At 37.3% G+C, this 20,130-nt stretch overlaps 2 protein-coding genes across 3 annotated transcripts in view; one reads left to right on the top strand and one right to left on the bottom strand.

Moving 5' to 3' along the window:
- Positions 1-20,130, bottom strand: part of TP53INP (Tumor protein p53 inducible nuclear protein) — a 158,350-nt gene that overhangs the window by 107,806 nt on the left and 30,414 nt on the right. The gene's annotated exons all lie outside the window — the stretch shown is intronic.
- LOC136854580 (uncharacterized) lies at positions 7,527-14,102 on the top strand. Its single transcript, XM_067130958.1, has 2 exons — positions 7,527-7,778; positions 12,101-14,102. Exon 2 carries the CDS (start codon positions 12,303-12,305, stop codon positions 13,971-13,973), a length of 1,671 nt encoding a protein of 556 aa, XP_066987059.1. The 5' UTR covers positions 7,527-7,778; positions 12,101-12,302; the 3' UTR covers positions 13,974-14,102.

Below are 20,130 nucleotides of genomic sequence, written 5' to 3'. Positions count from 1 at the left end.
ACAATTCTCATTTGAGCACGAACGGGACAACCCACTTGTTTTTTTGGATATTTTAATTACTCGGACAGAACGTGGTTTTAACACGAGTGTTTTTAGAAAAACGACATTCACGGGTCAGGGTGCAAACTTTTATAGCAGTTGCTCTTCAATATTTAAATTATATAAACAGTATCTCCACGCTGTTACACCGTGCTTATACGTCAACTTCTAAATGCGTGAAAAAGTTCGTGACTAAAAGACTTCATCCAAGTCAATCTATTCCTAATGTACCCAAATTATCAATGGATGCCTCTATTCCTTTTTACTCATTCCAGAGCATTTAAATTACAGATACAAAAAGTAATCCAAAATACTTTTCCGGCATTGGATATTAAATTGATATAAAAAAATCCTAAAACCCTGGGTTCCTTGTTCTCCCACACACACACACACACACACACACACACACACACACACACACACACACACACACACACACATACACATATATATATATATATATATATATATATATATATATATATATATATATATATATATATATATATATATATAATGTTTTTATAGTCACTTCAGTAGAATAAGGACTGAAGTAAAGATTGTTTCTGGGCTTGAAACTGTGATAGACATCAATGTTCTTGAAACTGAAATATCATTTTTCCTTACTTGTCAATAATGATTTTTTAAAAAATTAAACTATACATATATTTCATACGCATTATGTCAAAAATGTGTGTATAGTTTAATTTACACTAAATCTTCATTTTCTTTAACCACTAGACTCTAAATTACCAATTTTTGTATTAAGACGACATATATATATATATATATATATATATATATATATATATATATATATATATATATATATATATATATATATATATATATATATATATATATAATCTATATGCTTTACTTCAGGATCATCGACTTTTCCGCTTGATCTGAAATTCAAGAAGAGTTCAGCTACGTCGATTTTTGTGCAAGAGGAACAGTTTGCTCTGAAATTTAAGAAAACTTTCCAGAGTCACAATCCCAGCAACGGTCTATATCGATTTCAATCACTCGTTATCAAGGCCCTTATGCCAGTGATAAGACTCGATGTTATCTGCGTTGTTTGTCAGACACGGTAAGTGCAATTTCAGATAAAAGTGTGACTAGGAGTTATCTCCTGTTCGTATCTGGAGTCGAGCCGTCCTCGTCAGTTGTCACATTCCAGTGCTTCAGTTCATTAAGTCATTATTTCCTGGTGAGGTCATCTATAATGATAAAACCTGAGGGAATCTTGCTTGCCCTCACCCGGGTGTCAGCATAGGACCTCACCCGGGTGTCAGCATAGGAGAGACATGATACAACCACCCTCCCCCTTGCAAACCTGTCTGTCTGTCTGTCCCGGGCGGGGGCGGGGTAGGTAGCGGAACGGGATGGTAGGGGAACCCTCCTCCTGCAAACCTGTTTGTCCACCCCGGGGTAGGGAGGATAAGGGAGACAGCAGCGCCGAGTTCCAGCATGCGTAGCGCGCGCCGACAAGCGCGTTATAAATAATGTTACGTGGCACTTAAATGAGAACTGGCGTTATACTGTACATACTGCACAGGTAAGATTAAAGAGTTGAATAAGAAGGGTGGATATGCAGTGGCAGTGATATTCAATTGAACTCATTAAATCTATATACTCAAAAACTGAGATCTGATGACCCTAGGGACTAAATAGCATCGTATAATAAGTTCCTGACAGGCGCAATGGCCCAGCCAAAAGTTCAAGAGACTAGAACAGTGTTTCCCAAACTTTTTTAGTACGTGACCCCTTACAGCAGTACCAAACCTGTCGTGACCCCCACATTTATAAGCCTTCTAAAATCGTACTAATTTTAAATGGCACAGTTATATATATGGTACCTACAATGCACTAATGGTCTGCGCATGCACTCGAGTCAGCTCCGAGACTGACTGAAAAGTTTAGGCCCGTTCCGGCAAGCTGAATGTAGTGCATACTGTTGTTAGACCTCCATGACCCCCAGAAAAGGGCTCAAAACCCCTTTGGGGGTCATGGCCCCCAGTTTGGGAACCCCTGGACTAGAACCTTTCCATCAGTGAGGGAAGCCCCAAGCAAATGGTGACCGACTTAAGATATTATCGAAAGGGACTCTGATAAAACGTCCAAAGTGCAGGTGGGAAACGAGGGCGTATCAATTAATTCTTTTTCAGAGTAAGATAAAATAGTTAAGATAAAATAGTCACCCACTCAGCGTGGCACCGAACACTTGAACATGTCGCTGAACTGAAGTATAGTATTGCGTTGAATTTCAACTACAAAAAAAGTATATCTTAGTTTAACCAGACCACTGAGCTGATTAACAGCTCTCCTAGGGCTGGCCTGTACGTGGCTAAGAACCAACTGGTGACCTAGCAACGGGACCTACAGCTTGTTGTGAAATCCGAACCACATTATGGCGTGCTAGCCGAGAGCTCTACCCACCCCTCCAGTGAAGAACTAACAAAAAAAAAGGGGGCCATTAACTTTGTGCACCTAAGAAAATATAGTGTATTAAGACGTCAGAAAAAGCAAAAACTGACTAGTTTTCTAATGTAAGAATTTGTTTTCCCTTTCACAACTCTTTCAAATTCCCTTGAGATCTCTCAGTACCTTTAATGGAATTTAATTCAATTAGAAAAAATACCGAATAAAAACTAAAATACGTCCTTCTTGATTAAAGCCACAAAAAGACTATTTACTGGAAAAATCAAAAATGGCGGACACCTAAACATCTTACCCCTTTACATAAATATATAACGTACTTTACAATGACTTAAGGCAAGGCTAGAGTATTTCATATACACATATTCCGAGGTGAAGAGATCTTTGCTTTCGATAAACCTTACGTCTCATGAATGAGGAAAAATTAAATACTAGCTTTCAAACTGACATATGACTTTCAAAATAATTCAAGGTCAAAATATTTGAAGAACATAATCACCAAACAGAATGTTACGCTCCTTCCAAGCTTCATGACGATAAAATAAAAATAAAATTTTGACCTTACAACTGATCTACGAATTTGAATCTCTCTCTCTCTCTCTCTCTCTCTCTCTCTCTCTCTCTCTCTCTCTCTCTATATATATATATATATATATATATATATATATATATATATATATATATATATATATATATATATATATATATATATATATATATATATATATATATATATAGATATATTATATATATAAATAAAATAATTTTTCTGAACATGCGTACAGAGAATGGAATACAGGATTTAGGCCAAAGGCCAAGCACTGGGGCCTATAAGGTCATTCAACGCTGAAATGGAAATTGACAGGAAAAAGGTCTGAAAGGTGTAACATGAGGGAAACCTCTCAGTTTCACTATGAATCAATTGTTAGGAGATGGTGGAAAGTAAGATGGAAGAAAGAGAATATGAACGGAGGTATAGTAAAAGGAATGAAAGGGATTGCGGTAGGGGTCGAAGGGATGCTGCAAGGAACCTTCAGCAATGCCTACAGCGGAACATGCGTACAGAATTCTAAGAAGTGTCTTTCTCCAACAAAAAAGGCGATGTCTTATGCGGTAATGTACAGTACTTTGCCAAAAACGAGCTATTAAACGTTCTTCTCCGTCTTGCCCAAGTCTGATGTTACGGTAAAAAAACAAATTATATCACTTTTAAAAAATTTCCCACGATTTTGGAGAAACTTTACTAGATCTTACTAAGTGCTCTGCACTGCATGAAGACCCTTGCTTCCGAATACTCTCAATAAGAAAATTACCTGAATCATTTCTATGAGTCTGAATTTGAACTCGGTCAAACCCGCTGGCATATCTAGAGCACCTAGCGTATCGCAGATTTCGAAACAACAAATCAAAGCAGCGAGTAACAGAAGGTACTTTTGTGTCTGCCGACAACGTAATTTTCTCTGCGCATGACTGAGCAAGCAACTAAGGGAGATGAGTGCCATGCGCAGTTAACTGCTTTCTTAATTCTTTTCCTATAATTTGGTTATAGTCAATTTAGATCATTCCTACAACATCTAACTTTTAAACAAGCTCCGTTCATAATATAAATGTATCCCGCATTGTCGGTTTTGAAAGAATCTTGTGTCTTGCAAAGGAAAATCCATTTAATAATCCAGTCTTTACCTCTATAAGGAATTTGTGAAATGTAATGTTTCCATCCCTTCATGGGCATTGGAAAACGCCAGCTTATAGTAACTAGTCCTATTGTTATATATGTCACATGCAACAACGCCTGTAACCAAATAAGTGAGCACCTAAGTCTAACCAGGAAGCCCGTGACGTCATAACTTCAAGTGCGCGGCAATGAACGAATTCAGCCAGGGTTGAACTGCTTGTAGGATCCTGTGACGAGCGTCCTTGACTGAGAATCTTCATTGCCGCCCTAGGATGAGAGTCTGTGGGATGAGTTACAGTCCTCTCGACATGAGACGAATAAATAAAAGACGGATGAAGCTTACCACAGATTCTCTACCAAACCTAGATAGTTCTATCGTCCGTCTTATTGTACGGGTGATATGGGTGGTGAAATGTTCATTTTCGGGTGCTGATAACGTGCCTAACTGAAAAAGAGTTCCCCACGTACAAGAATTCAGGTATGGTGATGTACACTATATTTAGTCTTTCGTTAACCTACTAAAATTCTGCCTACATACTAAGATGTTTAGGATATTTACTCCAAATACGTTCATTACTCAAACACAGATATTATTCACAATGGTGAAGCTTCAGTCTGTAATGAATTTATGAGTTCAAAGTGAATTTTCAAATGCAGATATACAGTATCTTATGGATAATTATACGGACTCTGACAATCTCTGCAGATTTATCAAAAATACGTCAAACCGACGATAATTAACTACACATAAAGAAAAGCAACTAAAATGATTTAACAAACTAGAATGACACAATAGCCGTTTTTCACCCCCCTACCTAACCTAAACCAACTAAGTCTAAGCTAACCTAAATTCTTTCTTCATTATCATACGTATACTTTTCTACCTAATATCTATATTCAGAACTCTATTGGTTTACTTTACAAAAACAACTTCACACCATAACATCGACCATTTTTCTCACACGTACGTGACCTGCAAACGCATTTTTACGCTACTTGTTCTTCACTAACTTCACGATGTAAGTATACCTAATATATGTATCTATTTTCGTTATCGTTTTAGTCCGATTCCAAATTTAGGTGATAACTAAACTCCGCTGAAATTCCAGATCTCATCTCCTTGCATGTAAAAAGTTAAGTATACCTTAGTTTAACCAGACCACTGAGCTGATTAACAGCTCTCCTAGAGAGGGCTGGCCCGAAGGATTAGACTTATTTGACGTGGCTAAGAACCAGTTGGTTACCTAGCAACGGGGCCTACAGCTAATTGTGGAATCCGAACCACATTATACCGAGAAATGAATTTCTATCATCAGAAATAAATTCCTCTAATCCTTCACTGGCCGGCCGGAGAATCGGACGCGGGCCTAGGAGAGTGCTAGGCGAGTACGATACCGACCCATCCAGTGAAGAACTTCCTTAACATCATACCTACAAGCTTATGCATAAGTACCGTGATTCATGCCTTCTGTCGAAATATCTGAACAGTGAATGATCTGTTACTGCCCCCAATTTTCCTTTCGTCCTCAAGTAAATTCCCTTAAACTAAGTCAGTGTTCATCAGACTGCCAAGAGCAATCTGCGTGCAGCAACTGTGGTCGCAGGCACCGCATATCTCTCTGCATGAAGGCATTGCCACATGCCGCTCATATAAACATTGCCACAGCATGCTCTGACGTCCCTACAACACAACAGAATGGAATGGAATATAGAATTTAGGCCAGAAGCCAAGCGCAGAACCTATGAAGGTTTGAAAAGTGTAACATTGCAGTTGCACTATGAATCAATTGCAGGAGAGGGTGGATAACAAGATCGAAGAAAGAGAATATGAACGGAGGTACAGTAAAAGGAATGCAAGGGGTCGCAGCAAAGAACCTTAAGTAACGCCTACAGTGCACCGTATGAGGTGCACTGACGGCACTAGCCCCCTGAGGGAATCCTGAAATATATGAACATTTGGATGCAAATGAAGTGTTACCTTTAAAATTAAAAAAAAAAAAAGTTTTGTTTTTCATAGCATATTGATATTAATGGAAAGCTGATTTGGGGAATTTTTCTGTTAACTAAAAAATTACTGGACAACAGTGATAACGAAGTTATCTTTGCCATTACAAATTTGTAAGGTAAAGGAAGTCTGCGTTCTCCATTACGGTGGCGCGTCGTATATTAGCATGGACGTGTTAGTTCTGACCACTCTTTCCTCTTATAACCCTACTCTTATCACCTCCTGACTTAAATTTATGCAATAAGCGTCGCAGAGGAATCCGTAATAATTACTCAGCTAAATAACAGCAGCTTTAACTAGTTTTACAAACGCAGATGTTAAAATAAAATATAAGCAATATCAGAATGTATATATACTGTGTATATATATATATATATATATATATATATATATATATATATATATATATATATATATATATATATATATATATATATATATATATATATATATATATATATATATATATATATATATTATTATATATATATATATATATATATATATAGTGTGTGTGTATGTGTATATGTATATATGATGCAATATTATTTATATATATATATATATATATATATATATATATATATATATATATATATATATATAGTGTGTATGTGTATGTATGTATATATGATGCAACTGTATTTTTATATATATATATATATATATATATATATATATATATATATATATATATATATATATATATATATATATATATATACAACAGGCACGAAATTCACAAACAGACGTTCGATTTCTCGCTACCTGTTTTTTTATCAAGACGCGTTATCTAACTCTCATTAGTTGGTCATAATCACGAACGTATAATAAAAAAAATAATGCCCTTGATAACATTAGTCAGGCTGATACACAATGACATCATAAGCCTAAAATGTCTTCCCTGTTTCAAGGAAACTCAAAGTATAGAATTACACCAATTTAGAACATAACTGCAGAAACAAAATACTTATACTTCACACAGAGAGAGAGAGAGAGAGAGAGAGAGAGAGAGAGAGAGAGAGAGAATACGATTTATGTGATAAACTGCATGAATTATCTTAAGTTCTATCATTCAGCTCAGAACTTGGGAGCCTTTAAGACCATAACTCTTCAGTATTTTTTAGTATATAATGATCATCGTTAACAGTTCTAAAGACCATAACTCTTCAGTATTTTTTAGTATATAATGATCATCGTTAACAGTTCTTAGTACTGCAAAGACTGACTCATTATTTCGATGACTCAATTCTCTCGGGGCATGAACCAAGGCCAGTCGGTGGTTTTCCTAGAACTGACTGATAACTGGTGCCGTGGTGGATGGATTGTTCGGGTTGGGGGAAGGGGGGGGGGGCACAGGGCAGCACAGCTGATGCACATGCGGGACTGCCGCGCTGCGTTTAGTCTAGTCGCACTCCTTGTTGCATAAAGACGTACTGACGTTCAAGCAAGCACTGACCGTGAATACTTCTCTTTGGAAATACAACGTCCATACCGTGGCCTCTTATGTCACTTTTAAATACAGGAACCCTTCCCGGACTTGTGAATTACACAAGAGACAAGCCCTGTTGCTCTAAGTTTTGGTAAGGTGAATAGAGATCGACAGAGTACAAAAAGGTACGTGTTTTAAGTAACGTTTTAATGACTTTAAATGCATTAGCACTTTATAAACAAAGCCGGTAGCTAATATTTACTGGAGAAATTTTGTATGCTCCGAAGTTCTGCCTACGGATAAATCAGGTAGCCCATATCTCTAGTTCACTTCGCTATAATAGTACAGTAAGTTCCAAAAGTGAAGCTACAAATTTCAAAACTGATCGTACGTCTTTAGAAACTCGTGGGGTTGCCAGTTAGTATATTTTATTCCAATTATTATCATCCTCTTTATCTGATAATAAGTATCAGTGATTAACTGTAGAACCACAGAAGGTATTTCCCCAGTGAATGGTCAATGTTAGTTCAATAATTGTTTATTAAAGAGAAAGAAAAAAAAATTCTCCCTCCCCAAAAAAAAGAATTTCCGCGTAGTTATTGAGTGACTGCATCTGATTAAATGAAATATAAATAAGACTCAAGTTGGTGTGAAAAAAATAACGAAATCCAAGTTATAAGCATGTTTAGCATTGGCTACATGGTTAGGCCTATTTCAATAATCAAGGTAATAAATTTTCCAGCTTATTTAATAAACTGAGTTGTTTGGATATCTAGATGGTTGTAAACATGATTTTCCAGTAATTAGGTTTCATTATCAAGTCAGGGGAAATGAGGAAGTCTAGGCCTAAGTTAAGTCAGGGGAAGTGAGGAAGTCTAGACCTAAGCCAAGTCAGGAAAGTGAGGAAGTCTAGGCCTAAGCCAAGTCAGGGGAAGTGAGGAAGTCTAGACCTAAGCCAAGTCAGGAAAGTGAGGAAGTCTAGGCCTAAGCCAAGTCAGGGGAAGTGAGGAAGTCTAGACCTAAGCCAAGCCAGGGGAAGTGAGGAAGTCTAGGCTTAAGTCAAGTCAGGGGAAGTGAGGAAGTCTGCACCAAAGTCAAGTCCGGGGAAGTAAGGAAGTCTAGGCCTAAGCCAAGGCAGAGGAAGTCAGAAAGATGAATTTTCAGTTGTTTTCGGTCAACCTTGGTGGATCTTAGACTTCAATGATTTGGGAACGCTTTTATTATTTGGAGAAGCCCTCGGTAATTCTAAGCCGGCTGTCCAGGAGCTAGACTATGGCAATTGACGTTTTCCTATGTTATTTTAGTCTTTAGAGGAATTTAAAGTAATACTTTGGAAGCCGGCTGTAACTAAGCTGTTATTGACCTTTGAAGTACGACTTGTATTGTCTAACGTGGGACAAGGTCTAAGCCGGCATTCGGGCAAGCCCCCAGCTAATACTGGCAAAATTGTAACCAGAAAGGTGTTTTTTCAGTTGTTTTAAGTCGTGGTAGTCTTCAAAGGTCAGTCTATTTGGTGGATCTTAAACTTGTAAATGATTTGAAAAAACGGAACACTTTTATTATTTGGAGAAAGCCCTCTGTATTTGTAACGGTTCTGTATTTGTAACGGAAAACCTGGTTGCAATCAAGTTTACCCTTTCAATATTGGTTACTTTCTGTCAGTTATTGCAAACATAATGAAGGAGGGAACTGATTTACCTGTTCATTCAATATTACTGGCTGGCAATGGGGGTATTAGGGAAAAATCCGCCCCACCTGCCCAACCCTAGTAGGACACGACTGGTGATTCATAGGTTTGATAGATAATGTTACGTTTGTGTCGTGGGTCGAAACCGAAGCCAAAGCTGAAGTAGAGTCCGAATGGTCGGGTCCTGGAAGCTAAAATCAGAACTACCAACCACACCCAACTTCTCTGTTTAATGTTACAGAGACTTATCCTTTATATTCTATTGATACTTGCGTGGTTTTAAGCATCTTCGCTAAAATAATTGATATATTTGTTTCCACATTGCTCGAAATATACATAGGTAATGTTGGTAATCCTGTGTTGAACGAAAATTTCAAATTGTTTTGTTTCTATAGTTTGAAGTAATTACTATACTTTGAAATAATTACTATTACCGTAATTTTTTCTTATGATTTTTATAAATATCATAGATTTGATATTTGTGCATCATATGTTAGCTTTATTTTGCCTGATAGAGCTTTCAATGTAGAAAAAAATAAGTTTTTCAGCTACGTGTTGTAGTTGCCAGTTAGTGAATTTTGAACGAAATCCTCTGAAATTTGTAGCTTCACTTTTGGAACTTACTGTACTGTGCTGTTGTGGTGAATGATCGACAGGGTATAAAAAGGTATGTGTTAAAATGTAAGCGACCTTTCAATGATTTTAAATGCGTTAGCACTTTATAAATAAAACTGATAATATTTACTGAAGAAATTTCTATACTCGGAAGCTCTGGCTAGTACTAGGTTGATGTGAATGATAATCGACAGGGTATAAAAAGGTACGTGTTTTAAACAGCCTTTCAGTAATTTCAAATACGTGTTTTAAACAGCCTTTCAATAATTTCAAATACGTCAGCATTTTACAAATAAAACTGATAACTAATATTCCGACGCTCCGACCACAGCTAAATCACTTATATCACTACAATACTTCACTTCGCTAGTACTATGTTGCTGTATAGGTCGCTTGAAATAATAAGTTTCAGTGATTGGGACATGGTTTCAGACTTACCACCAGCAAGCAATTTCCGCATTGTTTTATTGTTGAGCTCTTTGATTTATTGATAATAATCGTGGTCATTACTGGTTAAGATTAGGTCTCCCACCTGTAAGTGCACTGAAATGTATGGAAACACTATATTATTTAATGTGATTAATGAGCAATTATGGCAGTAAGAGTTATGGGTTTTTATTTATTTCTTTTAAGTAAAAGGAGTCAGTACACTGATGATTTCAAGGATGAGTTTCATATGTTGGTGTAAAGAAATTACTATGCATGTGTGTGAAATGCTTCTCGGAGAGAGAAAAAGAGTACAACGCTTCAACAAGTGAAATCTTTCTGTGTCCCGGAGAAAATCAAAAGTGAGATTAAACTGACGTGAAGAGAACTTAATTGTGTTCTTGTTTCGACACTTACGTTTAAGTGAGGATGTCGGAGATATCTCCACTGAAACATACGTAGGTAGAGTGTTGAGTTTTCATTGTGAATAAATGGGATTGGTTTAAAAAAAAAAAAACTAGACCACACATTCAAAGCAACCTAAAAGATTAAGTGGATGTACTGCTATGAATTATCAGCAACTTCTTGAAAAATTACTGCTAAGCCTAGTATTCTGAGAGGCGCTGTGCAACAGCTTCAGGAATTAAGATCTTTTTTTCATAAATCTCATTACGATAACAAAGTTAAGGGTGTTTTTCTATCTACTCCAATCCACACTGGAAATTCATCAGGAACGACTGGCGCAATTGGCTATGATACTAAGTCAATTTTTATAGCAACTGCTTCTAGAATATCTTACACCTTTTATCTTTTCCAATACCGTGAGACTACGAAGCGTCAGTCGTCAAAGGATACCATCTGCATACAAAATTTCATAAGTTGTTTATCGTTTTCAACATCCTTGTACACTAATTAATGGTGTATAATTGGCTCTGATAAGATTTTATTTCTTTGTAATTACAATATCAGTCAAAAAATTTATGAAACCTTGTATTAACACCTTCCAATATTCTCTGACATCCCCATGTACAAGTCTACTATGGCTCTGAGGCCTACATTGCCCTAAAATGGAAGACTGCAGTTTCTGCAAAAAAAAAACAAACTGAGAGAAATGGTAGATCTGTAGTTTTCCCTTGCCTTACTACTGATTTTGCAGACTGTAAATGGGACCCCCTACATAAAGCATTGAAGAATCAATCTGAAACTGCAGTAACTTGTGTATTAGTGTTTCACGAGCCCAATAGGTGGCATATCTCAATTCTGAAAATTTTGCAGATTCTGCAGTTTTCCATTTCAGGGCAGTACAGGCTATATAGGTGAGAACCACGGTCAGTCGTTCAGTCTGGATCTCTCTCTCGAAGCTCTGACAGAGGCAATTTCACAATCATGTTTTACATGCATGTCACCCTCATAGATATTTTTGTTTGAAAGCATGAACTGTATGCAAATGTTTCGTCATTGTAGAGAGTTGTCAAGATAATAAGAGATGTCTTTTGTACTGGAAGTTCATGGTTTTTGTTACATGTTATATTTAGGCTTGAATGATAAAATCGTAAGTAAATCTGAAAAGAGTTATCATTATTATTTTGAAACATCATCTCACTTACCCCTGTGAAAACAATGCATTTTTTTTACTTGAAATACTGTGATATAATCTCCATTTTGGATGCATAGTGTAGATAGTAACTAATGCTAAAGATACACATTTGTTCGATATATTTTGTGTATGCTCTGATTTTATGTATTTCTAGCCAAATTAACATAGATTTATGATTGCAGGATCGTGTTCCACAACCGTGTCTACGCCTCGTTATTCCAATATCTCCTAGGCTGAACAACCAGTCACAGGAGGCAGACGCAGGATTTTAATCTCCTGTTGCGTGTCCACTACTGAATTATTTGTGAGGAACGAGCGGTGGCAAAAAATTATTTTTGAAAATATAACACTTCAAAAACTAAGTTGTGCTACATCAACTGCAATATGCCCAGAGAAACATCCTTCACTGAAATGACATTCGGTGCTCGAAACTTCAACAATCATGAGATCTTAAGTATTCCTCACAAAAACGAGGAGCCGAATCACTCATTGGCTCACTGTTATTCTTCTACTCAACTCGAAGATGCAAATTTTTATGAAGACTGGGATGCAGAGGATCAGGCAGTATTTAAAGTTGAAGAATTTGAAGATGAATCGGAAATGAAATATCAAAGTGTTACAGGCTGCAAGTTACATAGCAAACTCCCCTCGGATAATAAGACGGAATATTCAGATGAGGTCCCAAATTACAAGGATAACGCTACCTCTGTGCGCGTTCCCAAATTTCAGTCCCCCAGCAAAGAAACAAAGAATAATGCATCCATACGCCGGCTATCACTTGGAAGAATTCCAAATCATGTGAAGTGTTTCTGTTGCGAGAGGTACATAAAGGAGAGTCACTTTTCTGAGCATTTGTTATTTGGTGAAGTAAGGTGCTCAGTGTGTGAGAGATACTTTAGTGACTGTCAGAGTTTTATGGGAGATATAAAAGTGTGCGATCATACGCTTGTGTTTACAACTGATCCTCTGACTTACATTGCAGGGAAGCTCTCTCTCGTTGAGGCTGATCGTTGCCTAGTGAATGAGGGACTTTTAAATGAACTGGAAAAGTACATATATAAAATAAGATCTTTAGAAAGTAGGCTTCCATGGCAGCATGCAATAGACAAGTGCAAGGAGCACTTGGCCTTGGAGAAGTCTAAGAAGATCAATGCAGACAATGACAGACTAGGTCACAGTGATCATTTAATACCAGCAAATGAATACAAATCCATAGAAGACATACGTAGTTTTACTGAACTTCATTCAGTTTGTTTAACAAATACATTTCAAGAAGGCGACCAGATGGTGAATGGTGGCCGAGATAGTTCCTTTGCACAGAAAGAAGAAATGCAGTTTTATGAATTGACAAGAGAAGCCGAAACGAACCAACCTAGCGCATGTTACAAGGATAAAGACTATTTTGTCAATTTTCAAGACCTTGCATACACTAACAGTACTGAAATGGCAAGTTGTGTGTCTCCTCAAGGCAGCTGTAACAAGGTGACCAATCATCAGTTTCTGGATAATACACAATTTTCCGGTATCCCCGCAATCAACAAAGAAACAATCCCTGTCGATACTCCGTCGACGAAAACAGGCCACGAAACAGACCGATGTGGGACAGTAAGCACTCCTGTTGCTAGGCCTAACACAGCTAACGGTCACTTGAAAGAAAAACATGTTTCCTTTAAGAAACAAAAGAAGAAACCTATGCCACTCTCTAAGAAGAAAGTTTCAAAGACCAACACTTTGATGAATTTAGTTGCACAACCATCTGATGGTTTTTATTATATAACCAAAACCCCTATTGAGGAATGCCCTAACTGTTATTGCATGCTGTGCCCCTTAGCTTGCACAGTAAACTACAGAACATTTCTGATTACATTCAATTGTCCTGATTGTAGTCTAGTTATATACATAGCAAATGATGATATTGATATTATTACAGAAAAGGAGGGTAAATCACTGAAGAACTGTTTACCAGGTGAAAGCAGGAAACGTATTTCAAAATCAAAATCCTGTTCCCGCAAAAAATCATCTCTTCTAACCAACAACCCTTTCATCCGTAAATAAGATAGCCAACTAGTTATGGAAATAATCTGTTTAATTTTTATACAGTTTTTGAATAAAAGGTAAAATTCTTTGCCTATCATTACCCTTAATACTCTTTGTTACAAGGAGTAATAAAATGGCGGCGCACCATAGGGTCGTTTTACTTTCCTTAGGTCAAAAATATATTTCATGCCAAAGATTTTCTACTGATATAAAACGTTTGTGAACCGTGGGGGTGTTTTTTTGTCCTTGGGTTGCTCAGAAAGTAAATGCCTGTTACTTAGAAAGAAAATGCCTTGCCCGCTGACAATGTGAAAAATTAGAACTTCATGCCCAAAACTGTTTCTTGTCTTCATTGAGATATTCAAGAGCTAAATATAAACAAGAGTCTTTATGTCTGGGAGATGAAGACCTGGGACGAAATTTATCGAATTACTTGACAAGGTGTGCACCAGATTTCCAACTTTAATGTTCAAGTGCGCCATTTAACGTCCTGACCTCATGAAAAACCACTACCTACTGGAAGTGACAAGTTCATTTCACTACCTGTGAAATAAAATAAAATTCTGAATTTTATGCAACTCACTTTTGATGATGCCTAGAATTTTTTTTTTTTTTACTGTGGTAGCGTGAGTACCATGAATCCTGTAATGTTATAGTCATGTGTCCTGCAATGTTACAATAATGGACATATGACTAACAGTACAGGGAACATGGTACTTCACGCTTAGTAAAAAAAAAAAAAATTGCTAGACACTCTTTTTATCTACAGTCTGAAAGTGTATGGAGTCTAGAGCATTTACCCGAAAACGTGAGAATGGGGACTGAACCTTTTCACGAAAGCAGGAAGGGCCTTTTGATGCACACGATAGCAATACAACCTTATAGATGCTTTGTAACTCCTGACTGATGACAGGTATGCCCAGAGAGTTCTTGAAGAGAGAGTAGAATGAACCACAACAGACATACTCGATTTCCCTCATTATTATTATTATTATTATTATTATTATTATTATTATTATTATTATTATTATTATTATTATTATTCAGAAGATGAACCCTACTCATATGGAACAAGCCCACAGGGGCCAGTGACTTGAAATTAAAGCTTCCAAAGAATATAGTGCTCATTAGGAATTAAGAGAAAGTAAAATGAAATACAGAAAGAGGAGATATCACTCGTTAAAAAGAAAAAATAAATAGATAAAACTGTATTAGGGCAGAAATGCATTGCACCTTCGCTTGAACTTTGTCAGTTCCAGTCGCACAATGTGACGATAATAGAATATGAGAAAGTTATTAGGCCTCTCCTTCGGCATGGGACCAACTGCCATAAAAGACAACGGCGAGATATTTGTTCTCGGAAAGACTCGCCGCTTCTGTTCGCCGAATACGTGACAGAGTCCAGAGATACTGAGTAGAGCGGCTAAGAGCGCCTTGAGCAAAGACACCACACTGCCTGGGGTGAGCAACGTACACGACTGCCAGGCATACGATACGATACGCATTGAATTCGTCTGTGAATACGGAATTAAGGCCAAGGGTCAAGCACCGGAGCCTATGAGGTCATTCAGCGCTGAAACGGAAATTGACAGTAAAAGGTTTGAAATGTGTAACAGGAGGAAAACCTCGCAGTTGCCCTATGAATCACCTGTTAGGGGAGGGTGGAAAGTAAGATGGAAGAAAGAGAATATGAAAGGCGGTACAGTGAAAGGAACGAAAGGGTTGCAGCTGGGAACCGCATACGATACGAATGTGAGAAAAGTCTTAAGTATATCTTAGTTTAACCAGACCACTGAGCTGATTAACAGCTCTCCTAGGGCTGGCCCGAAGGATTAGATTTATTTTTACGTGGCTAAGAACCAGTTGGTTACCTAGCAACGGGACCTACAGCTTATTGTGGAATCCGAACCACATTATAGCGAGAAATTAATTTCTATCTTAAGAAACAGGTATTGCATGTGAAAAGCATAAAAGATAATTTTTATATTGCTGAAGTAATATATAATACATGACTGAAAATGTTTTCTGGAATATACAGAGATCGTGAACATGAGGATTATAATATATACTATCACTGGAATCAAATATGACTTGATAACCAAGGGAATATAGTCTTATAATTTTCAATTGTAAATGTTAGCTATTACATATAATACAAGTGTTTGATCCGTATGCATGGTTATTTGCTATATGTATAGTGTCCTTGATCTTCATGTATTATCTTACTTAATATACATACATTTTATTTTTATTTTTTACGTTAATTTTTCTTTCTGTTAATTTTTCTGTTGTCATCATGTTACTTTTCTTATTCGTTTTCCTCACTGGAATGCTTGATCTGAAGCATTTTGCTCTATTTTAGTTTTCTGTAAAAGAAAACTATTGTGGCCGCTTTGTCTGCCCGTCCTCACTTTTACTGTCCGCCCTCAGATCTTAAAAAGTACTGAGGCTAGAGGGCTGCAAAGTGGTATGTTGATCATCCAACCTCCAATCATCAAACATACCAAATTGCAGCCCTCTAACCTCAGTATTTTAAAGGTTAAAGTTAACCATACTCGTGCGTCTGGTAACGATAAACGATAGGCCACCACCGGGTCGGTGGCCTTGATTGTACACTGTACAGAAAACTTGATTGCGCCGAAGATACTTCGGCGCATTTTAACTCGTTTAAACGGTCTTCAGTTCTACCTAATTAACAACAGGTGCATTACGAGTCATCAGTCCGACGACACACTTTCACAGTACAAAGATACCCTTAGTCATCCTTACTTTTGCTCACGAAAATAACGCCAATATGAGTCGGAGTCGTTGTTGACGTACCGTTAGTTATTATTACTATTATTCAAATTATGAAAATAAGGCCAATAGGAATCTGAGTCGTTGAAGAATTAGAGAAATTTATTTCTGGTGACAGAAATTCATTTCTCGTCATAATGTGGTTCGGATTCCACAATAAGCTGTAAGTCCCGTTGCTAGGCAACCAATTGGTTCTTAGGCACGTAAAATAAATCTAATCCTTCGGGCCAGCCCTAGGAGAGCTGTTAATCAGCTCAGTGGTCTGGTTAAACTATGGTATACTTAACTTTCTTTTTGTTTCCGTCTCATGAAAGCGACAGCATGTTTAACGTGGACCGAAACTAGGGCTTTGTGATACAACCAGGAAGACTAGATGAGCCATCTGTGGTGGCGGTGACGTCATGATAATGAAGTACGCATAAATTTCTGTTACTGTCGTGTGAATATCGTTCTGTGATTATTAGCAAGCTTCGACATGGGTAAGTCTATTACTTTTGCCTCATATGAGATTCTGATATTAAGTGTAATAACTTTTTATTGCGAATTAATTAGAATTCTGCCAAAAGACCTTGAGTGGGTTCAATGAGCTGATAACGTCAGTGCCTGCCAGCGAGGCCTTGCTGCCAGTCGCTCTCTGTTCTACTTGGCCGTGAGCCATGCTGCAAGCAGTCGTACCGCGTCACCTCCGCCCACACTCTGACCTGCCAGACACGACCCTGTGGACAGCAGACTTTTGCTTATTTATACATTTTGTTTCCCAATGGACTAAGTCTCCCAGACAAAGTGGACTGGGTTTAACACCTTTTAGGAGAATCGTGCCCTCCCCCCCCCCAAACCTCAGATAGTATCTGCCAAGAGATAAATAGATTCTCATCAGCGGATATTTTAAATTACATGGAGTAATAATTCACCAGTTAAACACAAGGGTGATCCCCAGTATGCTAGAAAGGTTACAATAACGCTATTTTTGGATTATTGCTGTTCCTGCACTACATCCCACAGCAAATTGTATCCATAAATGAACGTCAGGTAGACATGAATAACGCGTGCACATACGAAAAACACGTCAGACAAACAACATTAACATCATGAAAAAAAAAGTTATGCGAGGCCAGTCATGGATAAACGTACCACAATAAATTATAATCAACGGAGGACTTTTATGCACAGAGCTGTAATGAGCATAACAGAAAAAAGTCAACTGTCAAACAAAGGTTACCATCTTGTGGTGAACTATTTCTACAAAAAAAGATACCTCTTCAAATGACAAAATGGTCCCCTAATTACCTTTCCATCATAAATTTTGCCCAAAATGCTACAGTGAACTGATTTCTGAGCCCAAAAATACTGTCAATGTTGACAAAACAAAGTGATGAGGGTCTGCAGGACTAAAAACTGATTTGCTGCAAAAAATGGAAATGCTACCCTATGGTTTCTCTGGCCACATACTCCAACCTTTCACTGCTCTACTTTTTTGCAGGTTTGGGTCTTTTATCCAATCTTCTGCCCAAAAGTCCAATGCTACCACAAACTGTTCTCCCAAGGAATGTACAAAAGACATGTCTAAAGCCACTTTCCATCCCCTTTCATCATCATTTTACTTACATAAGGAACATCTGTCATTTCTCACTTTATCCTTCCATCTGACTCCTGATACTCATAACCAACGAAAACCATTAGAAGGGGAATTTTAAATTCCATGCCCTCCTACACAAATGTCTTAACACCAACATTTGACCTGTCCAACTCCTGCTTTTTCTAAAACTACCTTGTTCAACAAAGTGTTTCTCACTCAAACCTAATACGAATGAGCATTCTGAATATTTTCATTACAAGAGGCACTTCATCCATAGAAAGCTCTACCACTGGATTCCTTTTGTCCGAATCGATGGTGTTTTTTCTGCATTCCTCCCGAGATATTTGCATTTCCATAATTAAAATTTTCTTCTTAATGCTGCCTTTATTTTCTTGGTGACTCATCTCATAACATTTCCAATCTTGGCAAATGTCGTCTGGTTTAAGTCTGGTTGAAATCTCATACAGTAGTTTTTTCTAGCCATTTCTGGAATTCTGGGATTACAGTTGCAAACATTTTGTTGTTGGTAACCGAGCTCTTGTTCGGAGAAATGACGACCAGGTGAAACATTATTTCCTTCAGATGGGACTATTTCAGTAACGTTTACTACAAGAAACCATTTTCCATTGGAATGGTGATGCTGCAGAAATGACTTCACAAGCTTTCAACTCCATCTTTTTCCTACTTTCTGGAATTTGTTGGAAGTAAACTGAGGATTAAAATTAGTTGCCGCAACATTCGATGCTTGGGAGCGTTTATAAAAAAAAAATTATCTCAAAACATGACGTATAATAAACAATCAAAATCAAATGTGCTTCTCCAAAGTGGAAGCATGGATGCCAACTCTAATGCATTGGTTATTCACAATTTCTGGGGTTTCTTGCCTTGTTTCTTACCATACTTGTTACAAACCTTACCAGATACCACATAATTATTACTTATTAGAAACCTTACCAGATACCACATAATAATTACTGGCTACAAACCTTACCACATAATTATTACTTACTACAAACCTTATCAGATACCACATAATTATTACTTACTACAAACCTTAGCAGATACCACATAATTATTACTTACTACAAACCTTATCAGATACCACATAATGATTACTTACTACAAACCTTATCAGATACCACCACTATAAATACAGAATCTTACCAAACCTTACCACATAATGATAATTGATTACTTATTACAAACCTTAGCAGATACCACATAACCAGATATCACCACATACAAAAGAGATACCACATAATGATTACTTACTACAAGCCTAGTCAGATACCACATAATTATTACTTATTACAAACCTTACCACATACCACATAATTATTTTACTTACTACAAATCTTACCAGACATCACATAATTATTACTTATTACAAACCTTACCAGACACCACATAAGATATGGAAAATTTAGGCCAAATGCCAAGTATGAGGTCAGTCAGCGCTGAAAGGGAAACTGACTGTAAAAAGGTTTTGAATGTGTAACAGAAGGAAAACCTCACAGTTGCACTATGAAACATTTGTTAGGAGAGGGTGGAAAGTAAGATGCAGGAAACGGAATATGAATTGAGGTGCAGTACAAGGAATGAAAGGGGTTGCTGCTAGGGGCTGAAGGGACGCTGCAAAGAACCTGAAGTAATGCCTACTGTACACCGCTTGAGGAGCACTGACGGCACTATCTCCCTGCAGGTAATTTTATTATGAATATTGCTTAGGAAAGGCACACAAGTGATGGATTTGAGGAAAGAAAGATCCCAGTTTACAGTTGAAACAATTCCGGCTATGTGACT

The sequence above is a fragment of the Macrobrachium rosenbergii genome, chromosome 29 (genome assembly GCF_040412425.1).
Source record: "Macrobrachium rosenbergii isolate ZJJX-2024 chromosome 29, ASM4041242v1, whole genome shotgun sequence".
Lineage (NCBI taxonomy): Eukaryota > Metazoa > Arthropoda > Malacostraca > Decapoda > Palaemonidae > Macrobrachium > Macrobrachium rosenbergii.
Note: the sequence above shows the minus strand (reverse complement) of the source record. Positions and strands in the feature narration are given on the sequence as shown.

Excerpts from the sequence above, each read along its gene's own strand:
- LOC136854580 (XM_067130958.1), top strand. The coding sequence starts at position 12,303 with ATGCCCAGAGAAACATCCTTCACTGAAATGACATTCGGTGCTCGAAAC.